This window comes from Pipistrellus hanaki (assembly GCF_964339955.1).
Source record: "Pipistrellus hanaki genome assembly, chromosome: 9".
In the NCBI taxonomy this organism is placed as follows: Eukaryota; Metazoa; Chordata; class Mammalia; order Chiroptera; family Vespertilionidae; genus Pipistrellus; species Pipistrellus hanaki.
This window is the reverse complement of record NC_140511.1, coordinates 72,855,413-72,877,684: the sequence shown is the minus strand read 5'-3', so window position 1 is coordinate 72,877,684 and position 22,272 is coordinate 72,855,413. Positions and strand designations below refer to the sequence as shown.

At 48.6% G+C, this 22,272-nt stretch overlaps 1 protein-coding gene across 2 annotated transcripts in view; it reads left to right on the top strand.

Annotated features, from left to right (window-relative positions):
- The first annotated feature begins 18,745 nt into the window (after positions 1-18,745).
- The window catches only part of LDLRAD3 (low density lipoprotein receptor class A domain containing 3), a 170,729-nt gene continuing 167,202 nt past the window's right edge, over positions 18,746-22,272 (top strand). For both annotated transcript variants that reach the window (XM_084894468.1, XM_084894467.1), the window contains exon 1: positions 18,746-18,843. In XM_084894468.1, the coding sequence (XP_084750594.1) occupies positions 18,798-18,843 (46 nt within the window). In that variant the 5' untranslated portion in view covers positions 18,746-18,797. The remainder of the gene's footprint in view (positions 18,844-22,272) is intronic.

The window sequence follows — 22,272 nt, the reverse complement described above, 5'->3', positions numbered from 1 at the left end:
GCCTCCTTCTCTCTTTGCCTCTGTCTTGAAAGCAAAGGCCATGCCATCTTAGCTTTTCCCTCCAAAGCCATTAGCAAATATATTGAGCACGTTTCAGCAAGGTGTATCCGGGACAGATAGAAAACCCACAGGACTGCCTTTACCCACTTCATTACCACGTGGTAAGGATGCAACAAGCTAAGCCAGAAAAAGCACGGAAGAGCAGCTGAAGATGGGGGAGGAGGTGTGATGTAAAACCTGAGAAGGCATTCAAGTGTGGACCGTGCAAATCTCTGAATTGCTTCCGAATCCACTGTTACGGGTTCCGTTGTCCGCTCGCTCTATTGATTATTTTAATGTAATTTATTCGTTAGAATTTCTGCTAATGGACGCCTCGGGATCATCCTCTGCATTTAATGTATCTAATACCCATTGATCAGGTCATTCATTGGCTTATTGGTTATCTACTTTGCTGCCAAATGATCCTCTGTAATTGCTTTTTTCATTACGAATTTTTATTTCAGGAGCAGTTTCTATTGTGTCCCATTACACTAATGGAAATTATTGATATGGAAATCACTAGGCACGGGGCTTAAGAATTCTGTGATGCACTGTCACATTGCATTTCCTCAGCTTGTAGAACTGTTCTTCTGTCATTAGCAGTACATATTGACATGCTGGTCAAATTGGTTAATGAGTTTAATTCAACACAGGAAGGAAACAACAAATATTTTGCATAGCTAGGTATACTTTGGTGAAGACGGTATGTGTTGGAAGTTCTTTAGCCTCCCTTGTTAAGCACAAGGCTGTTTTTGATGACAGTCTCTGTACACATGCCCAAGTTACAGGTGGAGAGAGAGCCCCTGGGGTGGCTAATATCTGTGTTGTGTTATCCAGAATGGTAGCCATTAGCCACAGGAGGCTGTTGAACACTTGAAATATGGCTAGTTCAAGTTGAGATGTCTTGTAATTATAAAATACAAAGAATGTTGTTTTGTTTTTTAATCCTCACCCGCAGACATGCTTAGAGAGAGTTAGGAAGGGAAAGAAGAGGAAGAGAGAGAGGAAGAGGAGATAGAGATGGAGATGATGGAGATGTGATGGAGATGGAGATGGAGATGGAGATAGAGGGGAAGAGAGAGAGAGAAAGAGAAAGAGAGAAACATCAATGTGAGAGAAACACTGATTGGTTGCCTTCTGCATATGCCACAACCAGGGACCGACACACGACTCAGGCATGCTCTCTGGCTGGGAATCTAGCAGGCAACCTTTCTGTGCACAGGATGATGCTCCACCAACTGAGCCTCTCTGGCTGGGCTGAATTTTGAAGGCTTAGTATGGAAAAAAAAAAGAATGTAAGTCATCTCCTTAATATTTTTATTGATTATATCTTGAAATGATAATATTTTGAATAGTAAATTATAATGAAATATCTCATTGACATTAATTTCACTGCCTCCTTGCTCCTTTTCTTTCATGTGGCCACTAAAAAAATGTTAATTCCATGTGTGGTTCACAGGGTTTTCCCATGGACAGCAATGGTTTCAGCAGAAGTCTGATGTGGGGAGTGTCCACTCTTGAGCTGTCCAATAAAATAGCAATGAGCCTCACATGACAATTACGTGCAAATGAAAATTACTTAAAAGTGAGTACTTTTATTTTTTTTTCCTATTAAAAATTTTTTTAAAATTGATTTCAGAGAGGAAGGGAGAGGGAGAGAGAGATAGAAACATCAGTGATGAGAGAGAATCATTGATCAGCTGCCTCCTGCATGCCCTACACTGGGAATCAAACCCGAAACCCGGACATGAACCCAGAGGAATCCAACAGTGACCTCATGGTTTATAGGTCAACGCTCAACCACTGAGCCATGCTGGCCTGGCAAAAGTGAGTACATTTTAAAAATATATATATTTTATTGATTTTTTACAGAGAGGAATGGAGAGGGATAGAGAGCTAGAAACATTGATGAGAGAGAAACATCAACCAGCTACCTCCTGCACATCCCCCACTGGGGATGTGCCCGCAACCAATGTACATGCCCTTGACCGGAATCAAACCTGGGACCTTTCAGTCCACAGGCCAACGCTCTATCCACTTGAGCCAAACTTGTTTCAGCAAAAAGTAAGTACATTTTAAAATTCAGTTCCTCACTTGCAGCGGTCGCATGTCAAGCACTATGGCCACGTGTGGCTGGTGGCTGACAGAACAGACAGGGAAGACTTCCATCATCCCTGAAGGTCCCCCTGAAGATTCAGGTCTCACCCATCCCTACACAGATCTGGGTGCTGAGAGGACCTCTCCTCAGCCACTGCCCGTGGAGACTGTAATGAAAAGCCCATAAATGTAAAGATGTCGTATTAAATGTAAAGCTGTGCAAATAGCGATAGCATGCCGTCGGCAGGCAGTTATTAAATAAGGTGTTTGTCCTTGGAGATGCTAATCTGTTAAGTGCTGCTCGGGAGAATAGCTTCAGTGATGCTATTTGTCCACTGGGGTGACCGCCGCATTGTGATGGACGGAAAAGATGGAAATCAGGTGGGAAGAGCTGGAAAGCCTTCAGGTGTCTTTAGTACGTTTTAGTGAACAAGACCTTCCATGTCAACGCTACACCTCTTTAAAGGGGTTTGGTGTCTGAGGTCCAAAGAAGTTAAACGATGAAATGGGCCTGTAACCCAGCAGCCAGAGAACACCCACATTCCTTCCCCCGAGGTTAAGAGAGCAGTGAGAACTGTGGTCCCATTAGGAATTCAGGGGGCTGCAGGATGGGGAGGTCACAGATTTTAAAGTGAGCGCTTGCAGGGAAATTTCTATAAAGTCAAGAGTCAAAAGTATTCTTAAATTTTTTTTATTTTTATTTTTTATTTTTTGGTTTTCAGAGAGAGAGGAAGGAAGAGGGATAGAAAAATAGAAACATCAATGAGAGAGAAGCATCATCCATTGCCTGCCTCCTGCATACCCCCTACAGGGGATTGAGCCCACAACCTGGGCCATGTGCTCCAACCAGAAACCAAACCTATGGGTTCCTGTAGACCAGTGTTTCCCAAACTTCTCTCATGAGAAATCACTCAGGTTTCTTATTTTCTCCTAGGGCCTCCTCCCTTTTTTGGGATAGCAGGAGATGTTTGTCCAAACACACAAATGTGACCGTCCCTAGGATGGAACTCCTCTGTGGTTTCATTCCGTTTTTCCAGAAGAAAAGGTACCAAGGGAATTATCCCTCTCGGGGTCCCTTTGTGTTACTGTTGTCCCCGGTGTTCAGAGGACAAACCAGGGCCTCTGAGTTCAAGGTTAAGTCTACTGTCCAAGGTCACGAGCTGGTTAGAAGCTAAGCCAGGCTTTACACCCAGATGTCCCCTGGAAAATGAAACTCTCGGGTTTACAGCAGAAGACCTGCCTCGGGCACCCAGGTGGGCATGGTGGCGTCCCTGCCCCCAGCACGCGGGTGTACAGAGGAGTGAACACTGCAGAGTGTGCAGGAGACTCCGGCTGGGGCCTGGGAGTGTCTCAGTGGACCGGAGCGCCGAGGCCACGCAGCTTTGCTTTGTCACTGATGAACGACCTGCAGGCCCCTGATCCCGATCCCATCTCCTCATTTGTGACGCTGTTGGCACATTTGCACTGAGCAGATTGTGCTCTCTGCCAGCTTAGCTTTCCGTGGCAGTTGGGCCATGTTTTCCCCTTTAAGATTTCATAGAGCTGCATATAAAATGTGAATGTTTTCATAAATGCTTAAGCATCTTTTAGGGAAGCTAATTTATAGAATGTAAATGCTCCTCTCCCGCAGTGGGGGCAGGGAGGCTGGGGCGAGAAGCAGGAAACTGCATCGCTCACGCTCTCCAATAAAAAATTAAACGGCCTAAAAAGTGCAAGCCAGAGAGGATTTTTTTTTTTTTTAGGCTCTCTCTCTCCTCTGCATTTGAGTGATGGTAATGAACACAAAACTTGGAGGATTCTCTTCGTTTGGTGCCTCCTCTCCCTCCGATCCTGGGGCCTGGCAGCCACGCCCTGGACCTCGAGGTGACTGGGCCTGCGTGGCACAGTACCGGGTAGGACACCCAGCACGTTGCTAGGGTCATCTTTGCCAGCAGCTCACCTCACAGCCCTTCCCTGGGGAGCGCACCTGGGGAATGAGTGGCCTGGAGCCATCACCAGGCCTCGGGCACAGCCGCGGGAGAGCTTGGCCCAGCCAGAGTCTGCGGCAAAGTTGCCATGGTAAGATTTTTTTGGAGCTATTTTCTGCTTGTAATTTACATCCCATCCTTGTTTTAGTGTCTGCTTTGATTTCCAGTTTCTGGGATGGCATGGAACCAGGCAGTGTGTAAATACGTAGATATTGAATACACTAAGTGGGGACATCTTTCTCCTCACTTTTTTTTTTTTTTTAATATCTTTACCAGTGGCCCGGTGCATGAAATTTGTGCATGGGTGAGAGGGTGACCCACAGCCCAGCCTGCACCTTCTCCAATCAGGGACCCCTTGGGGGATATTCAACATCTCTCTTGCAATCTGTGACTGCTAGCTCCTAACCACTCACCTGCCTGCCCGATCCCCCCTAAGCACTCTACCTGTTGACCTGCTTGTCCCAATGGCCCTCACCTCCCTTTCCCCCCCACCCCTGGCCCTCTCACCCCCAACTGCCCTCCCTTACCGGCCTGATTGCCCCCAACTGCCCCCCCCTACAACCTGCTCACCTCCAGCTGCCCTCCCTTCCCCCCCCCCCCCCGCCTGATCACTCCCAACTGTCCTCCCCTCCTAGCCTGATCATCCCTAACTGCCTCTGCCTCAGCCCCGCCACCATGGTTTTATCAGGAAGGACATCTGGAAGGTCTCCCAGTCTAATTAGCATATTATCCTTTTATTAGTATAGATTGATTTCAGAGAGGAAGGGAGAAGGAGAGAGAGATAGAAACATCAATGATGAGAAAGAATCATTGGTCAGCTGCCTCCTGCACACCCCACACTGGGATCAAGCCTGCAACCTGAGCATGTACCCTGATGGGAATCAAACCAAGACCTCCATTCATAGGTCAGTGCTCAACTGCTGAACCACACTGGCTAGGCTCTAGGGCTCCGTTTATAAAGGCACTCATCCCATCCATGAGGGCTGCACCCTGATGACCTAATCACCTCCCAAGGCCCACTTCCTAATACCACAACCATGGGGTGTAGGATTTCAAGATACAAAATTTGGGGCAGGACATAAACATCCAGACCATAGCACAAACCTTTCCTCATATCACTAAAAACAGGAGTTTGAGTGGCTGCATCTTATTCTTAGCCTGTAGCAATACCAATTTTTTAACTATTCTGCAACTATTTTACATTTCAGCTTCTTCCAATTTTTCACTGTGGTAAGCAACATCTTAAAGAACAACCTCGCACACGAATCCCCAGCAGCATCTTTGATTAGTTGCTTAGAATGTAATCAGAGAAGTGGGATTACTGGTTCAAAGGGCATGCAAACGCGCAGGGACCAGATAAACATTGGGAGGATTGCTTTCTGGAACGATAGCACCAATTTACATTCTCACCTGTACTTCCCGAGATGCTTCCAGACTTGTGCCAACATTCGGTTTTAGAATGTTCCTAATCTTTGCCAATTTGTTCCATTAAAGGCTGGTATTTCATTTTAAGACTGTTTCACTGCTTGCCTCGCTCAATAATTATTGGGATTTGCCTAAAGTTGAATTTTAATCCCAGCTTTGGCAGCTCCTAACAAGATATGTGACATCTCTAAGCCTCATGTTTCTTTCTGTCAAAACGGTGAAATTTATTCTGACTTCTTGGGCTATTGGGTGGATTACATCCGTTCAAGTTTATAAAATGCATATCCCTGTGCCCGGTCACAGGACAAATAGATGGTAGCTATTGTTATGGGTGTGATCATTCAAACATTATCAACACATGAGAAAGCCCAGCCTTTTTCCCTCCATATCTTGAAGATTCTGGGTTTGCTCCATTGTATTTTTCTCCTTCTCTTCTGAAGAAGGGGCTGCCATCCTTTGTAGCTTTTGAGAATTCAAATGAGGAGTAATGAGACAAGAAGGACAAAGAGCCAAAACCGGTTTGGCTCAATGGATAGAGCGTCGGCCTGTGAACTGAAAAGTCCCAGGTTCCATTCTGGACAAGGGCATGAACCTTGGTTGCGGGCACATCCCCAGTAGTGGGTGTGCAGGAGGCAGCTGATCGATGTTTCTAACTCTCTATCCCTCTCTCTTCCTTTCTGTAAAAAATCAATAAAATATATTTAAAGAAGAAGAAGAAGAAGAAGAAGAAGAAGAAGAACAACAACAACAACAACAACAACAACAACAATAACAACAACAAGAGAGACATTGGCCAGGGACAGACCACCCCACACCCAGTGACTGCCAACAAACATTTATTCCTCTGAATAGGGGTGCATTGTTTTTTGTTTTTGTTTTTTTTAAATCAATCTTTATTGTTCATATTATTACAAAGGTTCCTCATTTCTTCCCCCCTCCACCAGGTTCCCACCCCACCCTCCGCCCCCTCCCCACCCCCCATTGTCCGCATCCATAGGTGCACAGTTTATGTTCAGTCTCTTCCCGCATCCACCACTCCCCCTTTCCCCGAGAACTGTCAGTCCACTCCCCTCCTGTATCTCTGACTCTACTATAATCAATAGCTAATATTGTTCATCAGGTTTTTTAATCTATAGGGGTGCATTGTTGACTGCAAGTAGGGGGATCCTGGCTGGGCTCAGCTGGGTGGTTCTGCTTTGGAGCATGGGGCTGCCTGGGCGTGGCTCTGGGTTATGAATGGGTCAGATCTGTCCACATGTGCTGGATCTGTGACCCACGTTGAATGGACAGAAAATACCCAGGGCATGTTCTTTGAGCAAACAAGGTCAAGCCAAAACCCACAAGCAAACTTCAGGCCTCTGCTCCTGCTGCATCTGCTGGTGTTCCATTGGTGAAAGCAAGGCAAGTGGCCTGGCCCAGCACCAGTAGGGAAGTCTCCTCCTCCCACAGCAGGGTGAGTGGGGGTGGGGGTGGGGGGAGAGACATGGGAGTGAGTTTTGTACTCAAAGGAACCGCTGAGCTAAAGCCAGCCCTGAGACATGGGAGTGAGTATGTGCTGAACAAATGATCATAATGGGTGTTGCCAGGAAATCTCAGGGAGAGCGTGCGAGAGAGTGTGTGTGGTCTCAGAAAAGTGGGAGGAAAGAAAGGTCAGCATCAGATATGCTGGGAATGTGTGAGAGTTTACAAATCATTTAATTTCTGAAAGCCTCCGGTGAAGAACTTGCAGATTACTTTTTGTCTGTCTGGGATGGGCTTTATCGAATAGCACGTCCCCTGGGACCTGACCGTATGGTGTACTGGCTTCCATGGAGTCACATATTGGGAACTATTACTCTCTTTTTTTACTGTTACCACCCTGCCCAGTTCTTCCTCTCTGGACACTTTAGACCTCATAAGCGTTTCCTGATAGTTCTCTTTCTTTCTCTGCCACTGACAGGAAAGTGGGGCCAGGGGCTTCTTAACTAAGGTGACCAGACGTCCCGCTTTTGGCTGGACAGTCCTGATTTTTAACCATTTGTCCCACTTTTTTAAACTGCCGCGGGACGGGGGACAAATGGTTAAAAATCGAGACTGTTCCGCCAAAAGCAGGACGTCTGGTCACCTTATTCTTAACTGTGTCTGACCAAGCAGAGATACAGCCTCTACAGGAAATGGTCACCCTCTCCTTCCAGGCAGGACTGACATCAGCTTTGAGGAAACTTGGATGGGAGGGCCCAGGGGCAGAGAATGAGGGCAACCAGCTGGGCCTCAGTCAGGAAGCAAGAGCTCCAAGTTCATGTACAGAGCCTTCCAGTGAAGTCAAATTGATAGCGAGCCTGGGGCCCAATACTGATGAAACAGCCAGGAGAGCTGGTGATGAGAGGGACCGTGTCTTTTTATGGCCTGTATCCTCTGTGCGAAAAGCTTCTCCTCGAATTCCTGGAGAGAGACCAACACCTGGAACCCGACAGGAGACTAACGTCTCTGATCGCTGGGTTTGCTTAGCTCTGGGGACGGCTGGCAGGTTCCATCCAAAATGTGACCCCAAGTTCTCAGGAGTACAAGGGGCTCGTTAATAAATTCCTCCCAAGTTTTCATTCTTACGCACCCTGACTATAGGTAGACCAGCTGAACGTGGACGTGTCGGCTCTGCTCCTCTGTCTACATGCCATCTCTTTCACTTGACTCATAACATTTTTGTTTGGCTTCAGAGAAAGCGAGGTTCTCAACCTCTTGAAAAATCTGGTTCGCAGCCTTTTCGGAGCTGTGGCGTGGCGTGTCCATGGCCTCAGCAGCCGCTGAGCTTTCATTGGAATAATGGGAAACGTGTGCTTTTAAAGATTTGCAAAGCTATAGCCAGATCGCCTGTCTTTCCCTAGTTCCATGCAAGGAGGGGAGTGTATATATAAAATCTTCCCTAATACGGTTTCTCCCTCACTCCCACCTCATCTACAAATGGTTGCTTTTGCTTTTTCTTTCCTGAAGTCCTAGGATAAGCAATATTTTCACAGCTTAGACTCAGGAGCTGAAAAACACAGGCTGAATCCTCAGCCATCTGCTGGCTCTGTGCCTTTTCATACACTCCTTCACCTTTCCATGTTTCTATCTCTTCTTACGAAAATGAAGAAAGTGATAGGACCTGTCGATGGGATGTAAGACGCCTGGCATATTGGAAGCCTAACCACTGACCACATGGGGTTTGGGCCATGGCCTCAGAGGGCAGGTAACCCAAACCCTGCCTGTGTCCTGCCTCCATCATCCAGTCTCTCACAGTTTTCTCCAAAGTGGAAGTGGATGTGGAGAGGAGACCATGGAGAGATGTCACCCCCCAATTCAAAGGGATAACGTGACGCTGGTCCTCACAGATCCCAGAGAGTCCACCTCGTGATTAAGCCTCGGCTGCCCAGCATTAAGCAGCTCAGCCAAGGCACCCTCCTGACTTTTCTTCCGCCGTTGTCCCACTCTCTCTGCTCCTGCTCTTCTGCTTCCTCCAGTCTCCCAGGAAACTACGAGCACCCAAGTGGCCTCTCACTCTGCTCCGGGAATCCCAACTGAGAAAACTCTCCATCAGTATTTGCTGTTATTCTTTCTATGGAAGAACTTTCCTATTCCCAGGAAGATGAATTTGGAACCAAAATAATGGTGCATGTTGAGACTTTTTTTCTCTCTCTCATTTTATAGTTTACTTAAATGGAAACATAGACAAACTAATAAACACTGTCCCTTTTAGTTACACAGCAGATCCCGTGACCTCAGGCTGTCCTCCGATAAGGAAACTCTGGTGCCTGTACTTCTCTCTGGCCGGCCAGTTCTCACTCCGCTTTGTCCTATAGCCTGGGCCCCGGCCCCTCCTCCAAACTAGAAGAGGACAAGGTCTGAGCAATTCATCCTCTCCTCTCATTGTACCCGCAGAGGGCCCTGCATATAATAGGCAATTAATAAATACTTGATTAATGAATGAGTAGATGGATGGAGGGAAAGGGCACTGAGACCTCCAAAACCTTCTGCCCAAATCCTCCCACCTGAGGGGTTGGATTGATGTGTCTGGTTCGCTGTCTGACCTAGGCTTCAGCATACCAGTATGGAGGAGCACACCCCTTCCTTTTTCCGCATGAAAACCACACCATCGATCTGCTGTCGCCATGGCAGGCGCTTGGTAAACACTTGTCAAGCCCGGCTCCTGTGGTTCAGTAGTGAAGTGTCAACCCATGAACCAGGAGGTCACTGGTTCAATTCTCAGTCAAGTCACATGGCCTGGTTATGGCTCAATCCCAGTAGGGGGCATGCAGGAGGCAGCCAATCAATGATTCTCTCTCTTCGTTGATGTTTCTATCTCTCCCTCCCTCTCCCTTCTTCTCTGAAATCAAACAAAATATATTTTTAAAAAAGGAGCTGACGAATAAATGAATGAATGAACCAATGAATGATGGCTGTGTCCTATTTTCCAGTCGTTATCATCAGAATGATATTCAGAAGTCAGGCACCAACCAGTAAGAATGTGGGCCCCTGCTGTGGGATGCTTTCTTTCATGTTTACTCCTGTGTGGTCCTTGGATCCTCTTCCCCCAGGAGGAGCTGTGAGGCTGGGGTGATGTGGGAGACACTCAGGGGGCTTAGCTTACCAACTGGTCCTGAAATGTTTTACTAGTTCCACAACTGGCTGTCTCTACTGATGTGTGCTGCCTGAATGGCAGCCCTGGTGGTCAAGATTGGCATTAGGTCCTCCAAACACTTTTCCCCAGTCCCTTTTGATCCCATATACTGGCATTGGCAGGACCACTGAACAGGATGAAGGTTCTAGCCAGCGCCCATAGAGCTCTTTTCTCCCTTCGGTGCGCAGCCAACTGGCCCACACCAGCGTCAACCTCCGCTCGGCCTTCCCTGGCGCTGCGCTGCGAGATCTGAGCCAACTGGCCTACGTGGGCAGCTTCTCGCATTACCACGGCCCGCTCTTTTCCACCTTGGAAATCTTCATTGTAAATACTCTGGAGTTTCGCTGGGACCAGGTTCACGGGTGTGTGGCAGGGAGCTGAGCACTGCGGGTGGGTTGGCACGGCTCTCAAATGGGCAAGTGTCCTCCTTCCAATTCCCTTTTAAACCCAATCCCTTCCTGGCTTGGCCATTGAGGACACAAGCTCTGCCAAGGTGACTTTATCCTGTGTATCCTGGAGTATGCTATTGCTTTTTGTGTGTGTGGCTCTGTTTCCTGGAATTATTATTTCTGGTAGGTTTGGGGTTGATTTCTGGCTATCTCTTCCTCTTCCTGCTGAAATGTTTGATTCCTTCACTTGGGCGTTTTGGGAAGCTTTGCGAAACACCCATCCTGCTCTGGGCAGGTCGTTGTAGAGGTTAGAGGGTGCTACTTCTCTTAGCTTCTCCTCCTTCCAGGCCATGGGGAGGTAAGCTGTAGCTCTGAAGCTCAGGCTCTAGGATCTTGGGTTTAAGACTTGATTTCCCATACCCTTTGTTTCCCCAATGGTAAAGTGGGGGTGATTATAGGACAAAAGAGTTCATGTAATTCAAGCTACTGAGCAATTTAAGGTATTTATTTGTTTGAAAATTTTGAAGGCACTCTTGCCATCCTCAGCCATAGTTCCCAGCCTTAGGGAGCTATGGTTTGGTGGGGGAAATAACATATTAATAAGCCATTAAAATACAGACTCATAGCCCAGCCGGGTGTGGCTCAGTGGTTGAGCGTTAACCCAGGAACCAACAGGTCACCGGTTTGATTTCTGGTCAGGGCATATGCCCAGATTGCTGGCTCAATCCCCAGTGGGGGCATGCAGGAGGCAACTGATCAGTGATTCTCTCTCATCATTCTTTCTGAAATCAATAAAAATATATTTTTAAAAATAGACTCATAAATGATACCAGCAAGGAAAAATACACACAATGGAATGAGGCTTCACTCAGTCTTGAGGGCTTTTGGAGGGCTTCTTGGAAGAAGTCCAGGTAGATTAATAGTAGTATTAGTTGTAGTTAGTAGGGTGCTTACCCATATGCTAGGTAGTATGCTAAGCACCACCTCATTTAGCTATAACAATTGTGCTTATCTCAGAGGGCTCTTAATCTCCATTTTATAGTTGAAGAAACCAGCTCAGAAAAGTTAAGTAACTTGCCCAAGGACACATAGCTAAGTGGCATGGTCAATCTGAATTTAAGTTTGATTATACTACCCTTGCTTTTAACCACTAGGCAAATCTGTTCATGCATGTTTCTGCTTAAAACCGGACTTCCTATTGCTCACAGGATAATGAATAAACTCCTTAACATGCCCCAGATCTCCTGTCCACTCCTCTGGTCTTACCCCTCTGCCCTCTCTCCACCCCTGATCCCCATGATAATCAGTTTCAGTAGTAGCTCACAAAGGGTATTCTCAGCTAAGTCTAATCATGCCCTATGGGTAATAGGGAGCCATGGAGGTTTGTAGCAGATGAAGAAGCAAGACAAAGCCTGAGAAGACCAGTTAGGAGATGGCTGAAGCAACCCAGGCACAGATACGTGGAAGTCTTAACTAGGGGGAACGGGAGGTTGAGTTGGATTCAAGACATTCAGTAGGTAGAGTCCACAGATTATACTAAATGATCATATTGAGGAGCAGAGGAAAGAGAGTTCAGGGTCATACACAGATTTCTGGCTTGAACTCAAGGCAGAAGGTGCTGGCTGTTTTTAAGGAGCTGCAATCAATGCCTGACAGAAGCAAACTACCTATCATTCCACTGTGCTTTCATTACATCATGCTAAAGGGTCCAGGAAACTCAAAAATTTTCCTTTCCCTTTCCCTTTTGTTCCCTCCCTTCCACACTGGATGTGGGAGTTCACTGAACATGCAGCAAAGAAACAAACAAAACCAAAAAACAAATGTCAAACCATCTTTTCTGCTCTCCCTCCCCCAAGCTGACCTACACACCCACGCAGCATCAGCCCCAGATCAGACCATCAGACAGCACCCTACATTAAGCTGAGGGGCACTGAGAAAAATCACTTCCACGTTTACAGAGGTGTTTTCACAGTGCAGGGAAGATGTTCCATAATGTCAGGTTAAAAAAGTAAATCCATTGACCTTCCAGATAGTTCTTTCCAGTGTTCTTCTTAAAGCCTGCTGCTTACCTGTGTGTCTCTGACAGAGAGTCGGTGACTTAGGGTGTGCTGGAATCATTTTATCTGAAGTGTAGCTTTTGCCTCGTTAGTTAATTGCTGAATCAAGTTCCTTACTGAAATGGAGATCTTATTCAGTGTTGGATTCTTCTTGAAATTCAAGTGCCCCGTGTTCATGTTGTTTAAAAAGATGGTTTCTTTGTTTTCTCTGTGCATTTCCCTCCTTCCTTGACCCCGTGGTACATTTGTAATACTGAAATTATGACATTAAAATCACTTTTATATTTATATCAACTTGGATGCCTAGAACATAGAGGAGAGGGTCTGGAGGTAGAACTACCTTGTTTCCCCGAAAATAAGACAGTGTCTTATATTAAATTTTTCTCCCAAAGTTGTGCTAGGTCTTATTTTCAGGGGAAGTCTTATCTTTCCATGTGCTAGGTCTTATTTTCGGAGGATGTCTTATTTTCGGGGAAACACGGTAGCTAGGTGGGGAAACTGGGAGGGACATGTCCTCTTGAAGTCAGTGATGTTTAAGTGGACTTGATTCAACAGTGTTACAAGGAATATGAATGGGTACTGTGCTCATTCACCAAATAAAAAAATTTCTCTCTCAGTTCCACTGGGAGCCCCAACTGCAAGCCACATACGAAATGATACATTTTTCAGGAGCCACCTTAAAAAAGCAGAAACACGTGGCGTTAGTTATAGTTTATGTAACCCTATATCTAGGGTTATATTTCAACGTATGATCAATGCAAATGCTATTTAAATCTTTGATGTATTTCTGTACTGTCTTTGAAATTTTGTTTGTGTTTTATATTTAGAGCATATCGTTACTCAAAGGAGTCCCGTATCAAGTTTTCCACGTAGCTACACGTAGCCACATGTAGTGGTGGCTGCCATACTGTACACTGTAGATCTGTGCAGCCCAAGGTCAGTTTCCCCCTCAAACTGATAGACCAAGAATAGGTTTATACATTTAATGAATCCATGTCCTGTCTCCTCCCATCCCCTCATCCAATTGAGAAAGGAAAAAAAAAAAAAGCACTTGTGGTGAAAATTGGCAAAACGGCTCTGTTGATAAATTGCAGGTTAAATTCTTTTTCATATCATTGTTTCTGGGTTCCAAGACTGGTCACAAGTGAAAAATCACCCTTTTAAGGGTGTAGACAACTTCATTCAGGGGGCAGTAAAACTGAGGCATTAAAATCAATCACAGGCTGCGTGTTGTTTTGAAATGAAGGGGTAAAAATTCCATCCTTTCAGATGGTGCAAAATTTTCATTAATAAATGTCAGCAGATCTCTTCTGCAAGCGAGTGACTATATTAAACATGAATTACAAGAACTCTGCTGCTTCCCAGCAGTATTTTCCTGTAGATTAGTCTGACAATTTAAAATATATATATATATACATTTGGCAGCTATGGGATGAGTTTAATTTCTAGCTGGGAGAACTTCCATACTCAGCATTTTTTGGGGGGTGGGGACTGCAATAACTAGATATAGCCAGAAAAGTTTCCTGGGAGGTGAACTATGTTACATAATAAATCAAGTTTGATTCGACATGCCCAGCATCTTTACCTGTCTTAGCCGCAAAGCCAGTAAGCACATTAGCTTGCCAGCCGCACACGTGTTCTGGGTTTTATGAATTGGAAGTGGTTTTGCAGGTTTCGAATGGCGACATGGAGTCCTTTGGAATCAAAAGGACCCGGCTTCCAATCTCAGCTATTTCCTGAGTAATTTTGGGCCAGTCGCTTAGATTCTCTGGGCCTCAGATTTCCCATCTATGCAAAGGGGAGGATAATATCTACCTTGGAGATTGTCCTGAAGATAAATTTGATCATAAACGTACAGTGTCTGAAGCAGACACAAGTCTGCTCCTTAATGATCATTCTCTCACACTGCCTTCCTCAGCTACCGGGGGAGGGAGACTCAGTACGTGTTCACAGACTCCATGTTCAGGGTAAGACTGTTGTACTGGTCTCTAACGCTGTGTCACAAATCATTTCAAAACGCTGTAGCTTAAAACAACAAGCACTTGAATTCTTAGTTTTTCGGAATCTAAGGAATCTGCACACCGCTTGGCTGGGTGAGTCCCCCTTGAGGTCTCCATGAGATTGTAGTCAAACTGCGCCCAGACTGTGGCCCCATCTGTCTCCAAGCTCACGTGTGTGGTTGTTGGGAGGATTCAGGACTTTGTGGACTAATTTCTCACTGGTTGTTGTCTGGAGGCCTGTACAGTTCCTTGTCCCTTGAACCTTTCTAGAGGGCAATTCACAACATGCAGCCTGGCAAGTAAGATAGATAGATAGACAGACAGACAGATAGATAGGTTGATGAGACACAGAGAGATAGAGATAGATAGAGTTGCATAGTGAATTACTCTGGAAGTTAGTGGCTTAAAACCACAATAAACATTTATTATCATGCCCAGTGGTTGAACATTGACCTATGAACCAGGAGATCACGGTTCAATTCCTGGTCATGGCACATACCCAGGTTTCGGGCTCAATCCCCAGGGTGGGGCCTGCAGGAGGCAGCCGATCCATGACTCTCTCTCATCATTAATGTTTCTGTCTCTCTCCCTCTCTGAAATCAATAAAAATATATAAAACATTTATTATTAGGAATTAAAATTAAAAGAAAAACATTTATTATTAGGAATTTGGGAGAGGCTGGGCGGTTCCAGCTCATGATTGTTCACCACAGTTATGGCTATATGAAGGCCTGACTGGGGCTGGAGGCTTCACTGTCAAGATGGTTCATTCCAATGGCTGTCAAGTTGGCAGGAAGCTCAGTTGTTCCTGCTGAGGGCCTATCCACGGGGCTGCTTGAGGGTCCTCACCACATGGCAGCTCCCTCACCCCAGAACGAGGGAGCTGAGAGAGCGAGAAAGCAATTGCTATGTTCTTGGTGACCCGGTCTTGGAAGTTGCTCATCGTCACTTCTACAAGAGCCACTGGTCGCACAGTCCAGCCCCATTCAGTGTGGAATTAGACTACACCAAAGCATGAATGCTAGAAGGCAAGGATCTCTGACAGCCACCTTGGAGACAGGCTACCACAGCAGCTGCCTCGTAGCTGGAACCACAGCCACACCCACAGTTACCTTCTCTTGAGCAGTTACTTTGTGCGCTAAAGGCTTCCCAACCGTGAGCTCATTGAATCCTAACAGCAACCTTCAGATTCCGCATTTTACAGGTTAGGACACTAAGGCTCAGAAGGGCTAATCCCTTGCTCAAGGTCACAGAGCTCATGTGTGGCAAGTGAGAAGAAGCACGGAGCGCATCTCAGACAGACCTGAGCTCGGGGCCAGCTGTTTTTACCCGTGGTGCTGACGGGCCTGCTGCGAGGAGAGCGTGGGAACATGGGCACGACAGAACGTTATACCAAAGACCACAGAGAGACAGAAGACAAAATTCTTGCCCTGAGCGGTTTGGCTCAGTGGATAGAGTGTCGGCCTGTGGACTGAAGGGTCCCAGGTTTGATTCTGGTCAAGGGCATGTGTCTTGGTTGTGGGCACATCCCCAGTAGGAAGAGTTCAGGAGGCAGCTGATTGATGTTTCTCTCTCATCGATGTTTCTGACTCTCTAATCCTGTCCCTTCCTCTCTGTAGGAAATCAATAAAATATTTTTTTTTAAAAAAAAAAGACAAAATTCTTTCTTCCCTCCTTCAGCACTGTGCAGCTGTGTCAGAGCACACAGCCAACGCCATAGTGGCTCATTTTTGGTCAATGAGACCTGAGGCACTCTGGCTTTGATTTCTATTAAACCAGCCATAAAAAGGACTTGAGACTGGTTCCCTGAGACCTGAGTGTGTGTGTGTGTGTGTGTGTGTGTGTTTAATATTTTAATTGACTTCAGAGAAGAAGAAGAGCCAGAGAAACATCAATGATGAGAGGGACTCATTGATTGGCTGCCTCCTGCACGTCCCCCACTGGGACTGCACCAACAATCCAAGCATGTGCCTTAACCTCCTGGTTCACAGGTTGATGTTCAACCACAGAGCCACTCTGACCGAGCCAGTATCCTGTGTTTTTGCTAGAATTCTACCGAATTGGGAAGTAAGAGACCTTCTGCCCAGCTTATATGGTGAGGGGTCTGAGAATAATTCAGCATAAGTCTAAAAACAGTTTAGCTTAAAGTGGGCCTTAAACTTATCTAAATGATTTTAAAGACATTAATTTATTTAAAAGGAGAGAGAGAGAGAGAGAGAGAGAGAGAGAGAGAGAGAAAGAGAAAGAGAGAAAGGGGGGGGGGGGGCTCTAAATCATTTCCAGAGTTGAAGTTCAGGTGCCCAAAGAAACCTAAGGAAACAAGAATGACAGGACTGGGTCAAGGCCATTGTCCTTCCATATTCCTGATGGAAGGAGGCAAATTAACAACTGTAGGAAAAATTGCTTGCCTTTTTGGGTGTTATTAGCAAAGGCTCCAACATGTTTCTTGGGAAAATGCATGTACCACACACCCGAAATTTTGCATAAATATTAAGGGCTTTAAAACGTCCCAAAGCCCGTAGATAGTATCGCTAATGTTCATAGGTCCCAGGGTAAAAACACAGGAATGCTAAATCTTTGGAAGAATTAATTTATACTTGTAACATGGTTCTTGCTAAACTTTCCTACATTGCACCACATTTTCTCATTACCTTCCCCGGGCACTGGTATTTTTAACTCTTGACCTGATCTACTTTAGCTTCCATGTTTCCAGACTTGAGCAGACAATTAAAAAATAAAGTCATTGAATCGTAGCATCATCTAAGACTTAGTGGTCTCCACTTAGTTGTCCCCCTACCTACACCCTCCTGATTCCTCCAAACAGGTACCATTTATATACAGTAAAGCTCACCTGTGTTAGGGATGCAGCTCTATACATTTTGACAAATGTACTAAGTTGTGTAACCACCCTCATAGTCATAAACAAGATGCAAAATAGTCCCACTGCTCCAAAAAGGTCCCCTGTGCCCCTTGCACTCACCCCTTTCCCCCATGCCCAGACCCTGGCAACTACTGATCTGGTTTTGGTCCTTCCAGCGCCCCTTCCTCCCCTCCCTCCCATGTCTGATAAGTGGAATCTTACAGAATGTTCCTTTAGAGCTGGATTCTTTCTCTTAGCATGCTTGAGATTCAGTCAAGCTGTGGTTAATGACAGCACAATTTGTTTAGCCACTCACCAGTGGTCGGACATTTGAATTGTATCCAGTTGGTTTTTTGTTGTTATTTTTGTTTTTGCATTAGCTTTTTGCGGGGTGGGTGGGGACTGGGAGTGGAGCAGAGTGGCATTGCATTCTCCCACCACCTAACTCTGCTGGGAATGGTCCCAGTGCCGCCCTGGAGCCCAGATGCACTGAAGCAGCTGTTCCTCTGGCTGCTGGGAGCCTGCCATACATCTACTTTCCTTTTCTACAAACTGGGGCCCAGACGTGCTCCTAGTGTAAGTAGAACGGATCCAGATGAAATAGCCCACGTGGCTAACCGGACACCTGGAAGGTGCTTCACGGACCACCAGTCTCCAACCTGCCAACAAGTTTCTTAGAAAAGCAGAACTTTAAGCCCCACCCCAGACCATCGGAGTCAGAGTCAGCATTTTACCAAGATCCCCACCTATTTGGGACGCGTATTCAAATTTGAGAACCATGGGCTACATCCATCCCACTCTCGCTGCTAAACATAAAATGCATATTTTTTTTTCTCAGCATCTTTGGCCCATTCCTTCCAACTTTTCCCCCCTCCCTGGAGTGAACTTATGTTGCGGTTGAGTCAAGAACTCAAGCTTGGGTCTGGGAGGGGGTGAGCGCCGCATCCTCGGAGGATGGAGAAGCAGGGGGAGGAGGAGGAGAGGGAAGAAAGAGGAGGCAGAGCCCGGGCTGGTAGGAGGTCCCTGCAGCCGGAGCGGGTAGGCGGCGGCGGCGGGAGGCCGAAAGGGCGGCCCTTCTGCGGCCTCTCGGAGTCGGGGACACCCGGGCGTGTCTTGGGGCGGCTGCGTGCAGCTCGGACACTTGCAAAACTTTGCAGATCGGGCCGGGCAGGGCAGGGCGGGCAGGCTGGGCCGGGCAGGGCGGGGCCGGGCGGGCGGGGCGGGGGCGGGGGCACCGCGGGGGCGGGGTCTGCGCGCCGAGGGGCGGGGTCAGCTCCGGGGCCGCGGGGGCAGCGAGCGCCGGGCAGCGGGAGGGAGCGGCGGCCGCGCCATGTGGCTGCTGGGGCCGCTGTGCCTGCTGCTGAGCAGCGCCGCGGGTGAGTCGGGGGGCTGCGTCCGGCCAACTTGCTTGCGGGGGGCTCCGGGGCGCGGCGGCGGGGATCCGACGGGCGCCCCCTCCCCGCGCCCGGGCTGCTGCGTCTCCCGGGCGGGGGGGTGCAGGGAGGGCGGACCCCGGCGCCTGGCTGGCCGGGACCCCGCGCGGGGCCGCGGCGGGGAGCGGAGCGCGGTCCCCATTGTGTGGGCGTGCGCGCCGGCTGCGGCCGCGTCTTGTGTGCGCGGGCGGGGCTTTGTGTGGCGGGGCCCTGGGGAGCCCGGCGGCGGCCCCGATTGGGCGTAGCTGGAGCGAGTCCGTGTGTGTGTGTGTGTGTGTGTGTGTGTGTGTGTGTGTGTGTTGTGTGCTGGGGAGCAGAGGAGGGGAGCGAGGAGAAAGCTTCCCGGATCCCATCTGCTGCCTGCAGGCTAGCCTCCCCAGAGCCTCTTCCCTGGGGTGCACTCTCGGGCCTCAGTTTCCCCACCTGGATGGCGGGCCGGGCCGGGGTCGTCTGGCTCTCCCTTTTCCTCCTCTCTGGACCGTGTTTGGTTTGAGCAGAGGAGAGAGAGATGAAGCAGGGCCGGCTGGGCCTGGGAACTGTGAATCTTGCCCACTGGTCCTGGGAACAGATCATTTGTTTGTCATCGGGCCATCCCTTCTGGCCCCTCCGTGGGCGCCCTGGCTGGCGAGGTGCCCCGGGAGGGGGACCCGCGCTTCACCGGGCATCAGGGCAGCGAGCGAGCGCATCCCGAGGTCCCGGGAGCAGCAAGCCTCTTTCTGTCCCTCCCAGACAGCCCGCTGTTCCCGGGAACTTTTCTGCTGATGTGGGCACGCTCCGGATTCCAGCCCCGCAGCCCTTCCCCTCCTGTCCCTGCCCGCCGGCCACAGCTGTCAGCTGCCCCTCCCGGACCCCGCCCGCCTTTGGCCCCTGATGGTCATTCCTGGGCTGTTGCTGATGCCCAGAAAGTGGGTGACTGGGGCCCAGGGAACTTTCTTCCGCAGAAGCTTGCTTGCCTGACGTTTGAGCCATCCACATATCCAATGCATGCCTGATTTTCCAAAAAAAATGTTTCCAGCTACTTGCTGTGGGGGTGGCTTTGGCGGTGTGTGTGTGTGTGTGTGTGTGTGTGTGTGTGTGTTGGGGGAAGTTGAGGTTCCTTTCATGCTGACCCCTCCCCTCCCAAGGTGTGCCCTAAGAGAAAGCTCCCTTTCCTTGAAGTCTCAAGTCCTGGCCACAGGGCAGCCTCCCCATACCCCTGCCTATGACATCATCCCAGCCCTGGAGGACTCTGTGTAGATATCTATGGATTGGTTGTGGCTTCCGGTGAGGGCGGAGTGCTGTTGGCTGCTGTGGATGTGTAACCAGGTCTGAGGGTCCCCCCTGAACAGTGTATTCCAGGGCCACCCCAGGGAGAGAGAGCTCCAGGGGGCCAGTGGCATCCCCTGGTTGATGTGCATGATTATTTGGAGCGGTTACAACAGGCAGGTTTCCTGGACGTCTCAGAAGTGAAGATCTGCCCACCTTCCACTCTCAACCTGGATAGCCATGGTGTGTGTCCCGTGATTACACCCAAGTAGGACAGACGGGAGCCTGCTCCTGTGCGCGTGTGTGTCCTCAGTGAGCTGCTTGTGGCTCAGTGGAAACTATTTTTTGCCTCTCCCAGTTGTCCTGCCTGCTTAGGTTGAGTCCCCCCCCATCCGTAAAAATAGCTATAAAGTTAATTTTGTCCTTCTCTGGTCAGGGCTGGTCATTTGACATGTGTCTCCGTGTAAAATAGAACTGGAATAAATAAAATGGTTGTCATGGGGTGGGGTCACAGAGCTGCCTCACCGTCCCAGGGGGTGGTTTTCCGTTATCTGTGGCGATGGAGCCCTTGCGGCTGTCAGTGGCCTTGGCACTTGCTGTTTAGAAACCCCTGGGCAGGTTGGGGTGTGTGCGTGTTTCGTGTTGCATTAAGCGTCTCCTCTTCTCCGGGATTCCTCCTTGGCCTGAACGTGTTACCAGAAACAGGGATGGTCCTTTCTCCTGATGCCCGCCTGGCGGCCCCGGTTCCCAGCCCACAGAGAGGCCTGTGTGGTTTGGTTTGGGGTCCGTCGCGGGACTGGAGACGCTACACTTGTATCCCGCATCCTACACCTGGTTCCTCCCCTGGGAAGTGGAGGAAGCGAGAGAGATTGTATACACCAGCCCTCCTTGATAATCTGTGATCAGAAACCTGGGGTCAAAGTGGAGCCCGGTCCTTGTGGGGCTCAAAGGCCACTGACATTACAAGAGCGGTTTGGAGGCCTTCGTTATTCAGGAACCCTCTCAGACACCTTCCTGGGTTTCTCCTTCCGTCGTTGGCATTGCCTGTGTTGGGGAAGTGATGGCTGGCAGTTATTATTTTTTAATGGATCCTGTGCGAGAGCCGCAGGCCACGGGATGGCCAGGTTTCTTCCCTGGGGTAGGCGTGGGGGGGTTAAGTGCGCTGAAGGTGGGCATGCCGAATAATGATGGTCCAGGCCGCCCCCGTGACTAGATTCCCCGACCTTCTCTCTCTGTCCGTGAAAAGGGTTACGGTTCCCCCAGGTGTACCCCCAGGAGCATGGGGATGGATTGACCTTTTCTCCTGGAAAGATCTGCTTCCTGGTGCCAGCGGGCGGATTGGATGATTATTTTTTTTACTGGCTGAGTCGCTCCTGCAGCCCAGCCCAGGTAGATGAGACTGTGCACCAAGGACAAATAAACACACCTTGTTGCTTTTCATCTTCAAAGCGCTGAGCTGAAGGCTCCCCCCCCCTGGGGTGTGAGGTGTTTTTTCCTGTCAGCCCAGCTGTTGGGATTAGTCGGGGAGGGACGGGGATGTGAGTGGGAGAGGGCAGGAGGGTAAATTCTGGGCCTCCTGGACGGATTTGGACTTATTTTTAATTTTTTTTTCTTTTTTTGTTTGTGTGTGTGTGTGTGTGTGTGTGTGTGTGTGCGTGGGCTTAAGTCACCAGAGTAACTTGAGATTGGGCTTGTATCATCACTTTTGCAAAAACAAGTTCGAGAATTTGGGGATTAGGAAAGTTAATAATCAAATCATACATTAAAGACATGGCCTTTACCGCATGCCTGTGTGCATGATTGGGGTGGCGGGGGGCAGCGTGGGAAGAGAGGGAACCAGCATTTGTGGCCCATCGTTGTGAGAGCTGATGTGCTTGCCACTTGAAACTCATGATCTTGCTGAATTGTCCCCCGATACAGTGGGGCAGGAAGTTACTTTGTGGTTCAGGAGAGATCGTCGGCACCCAGGGTGCCACAGGAGGGACTGACGCTCGCAGTCCAGCTCGAGCTTCCCTTGGTTCCCACCCGGGTATTCCCACTGTTTGCAGGCAAAGCGCTCCCTGCCCTTCCTCGCACCTGCTTTTGTGAAGGAGCAGTCGGTGAGGCTGCTGCCACAGACACCCCTTC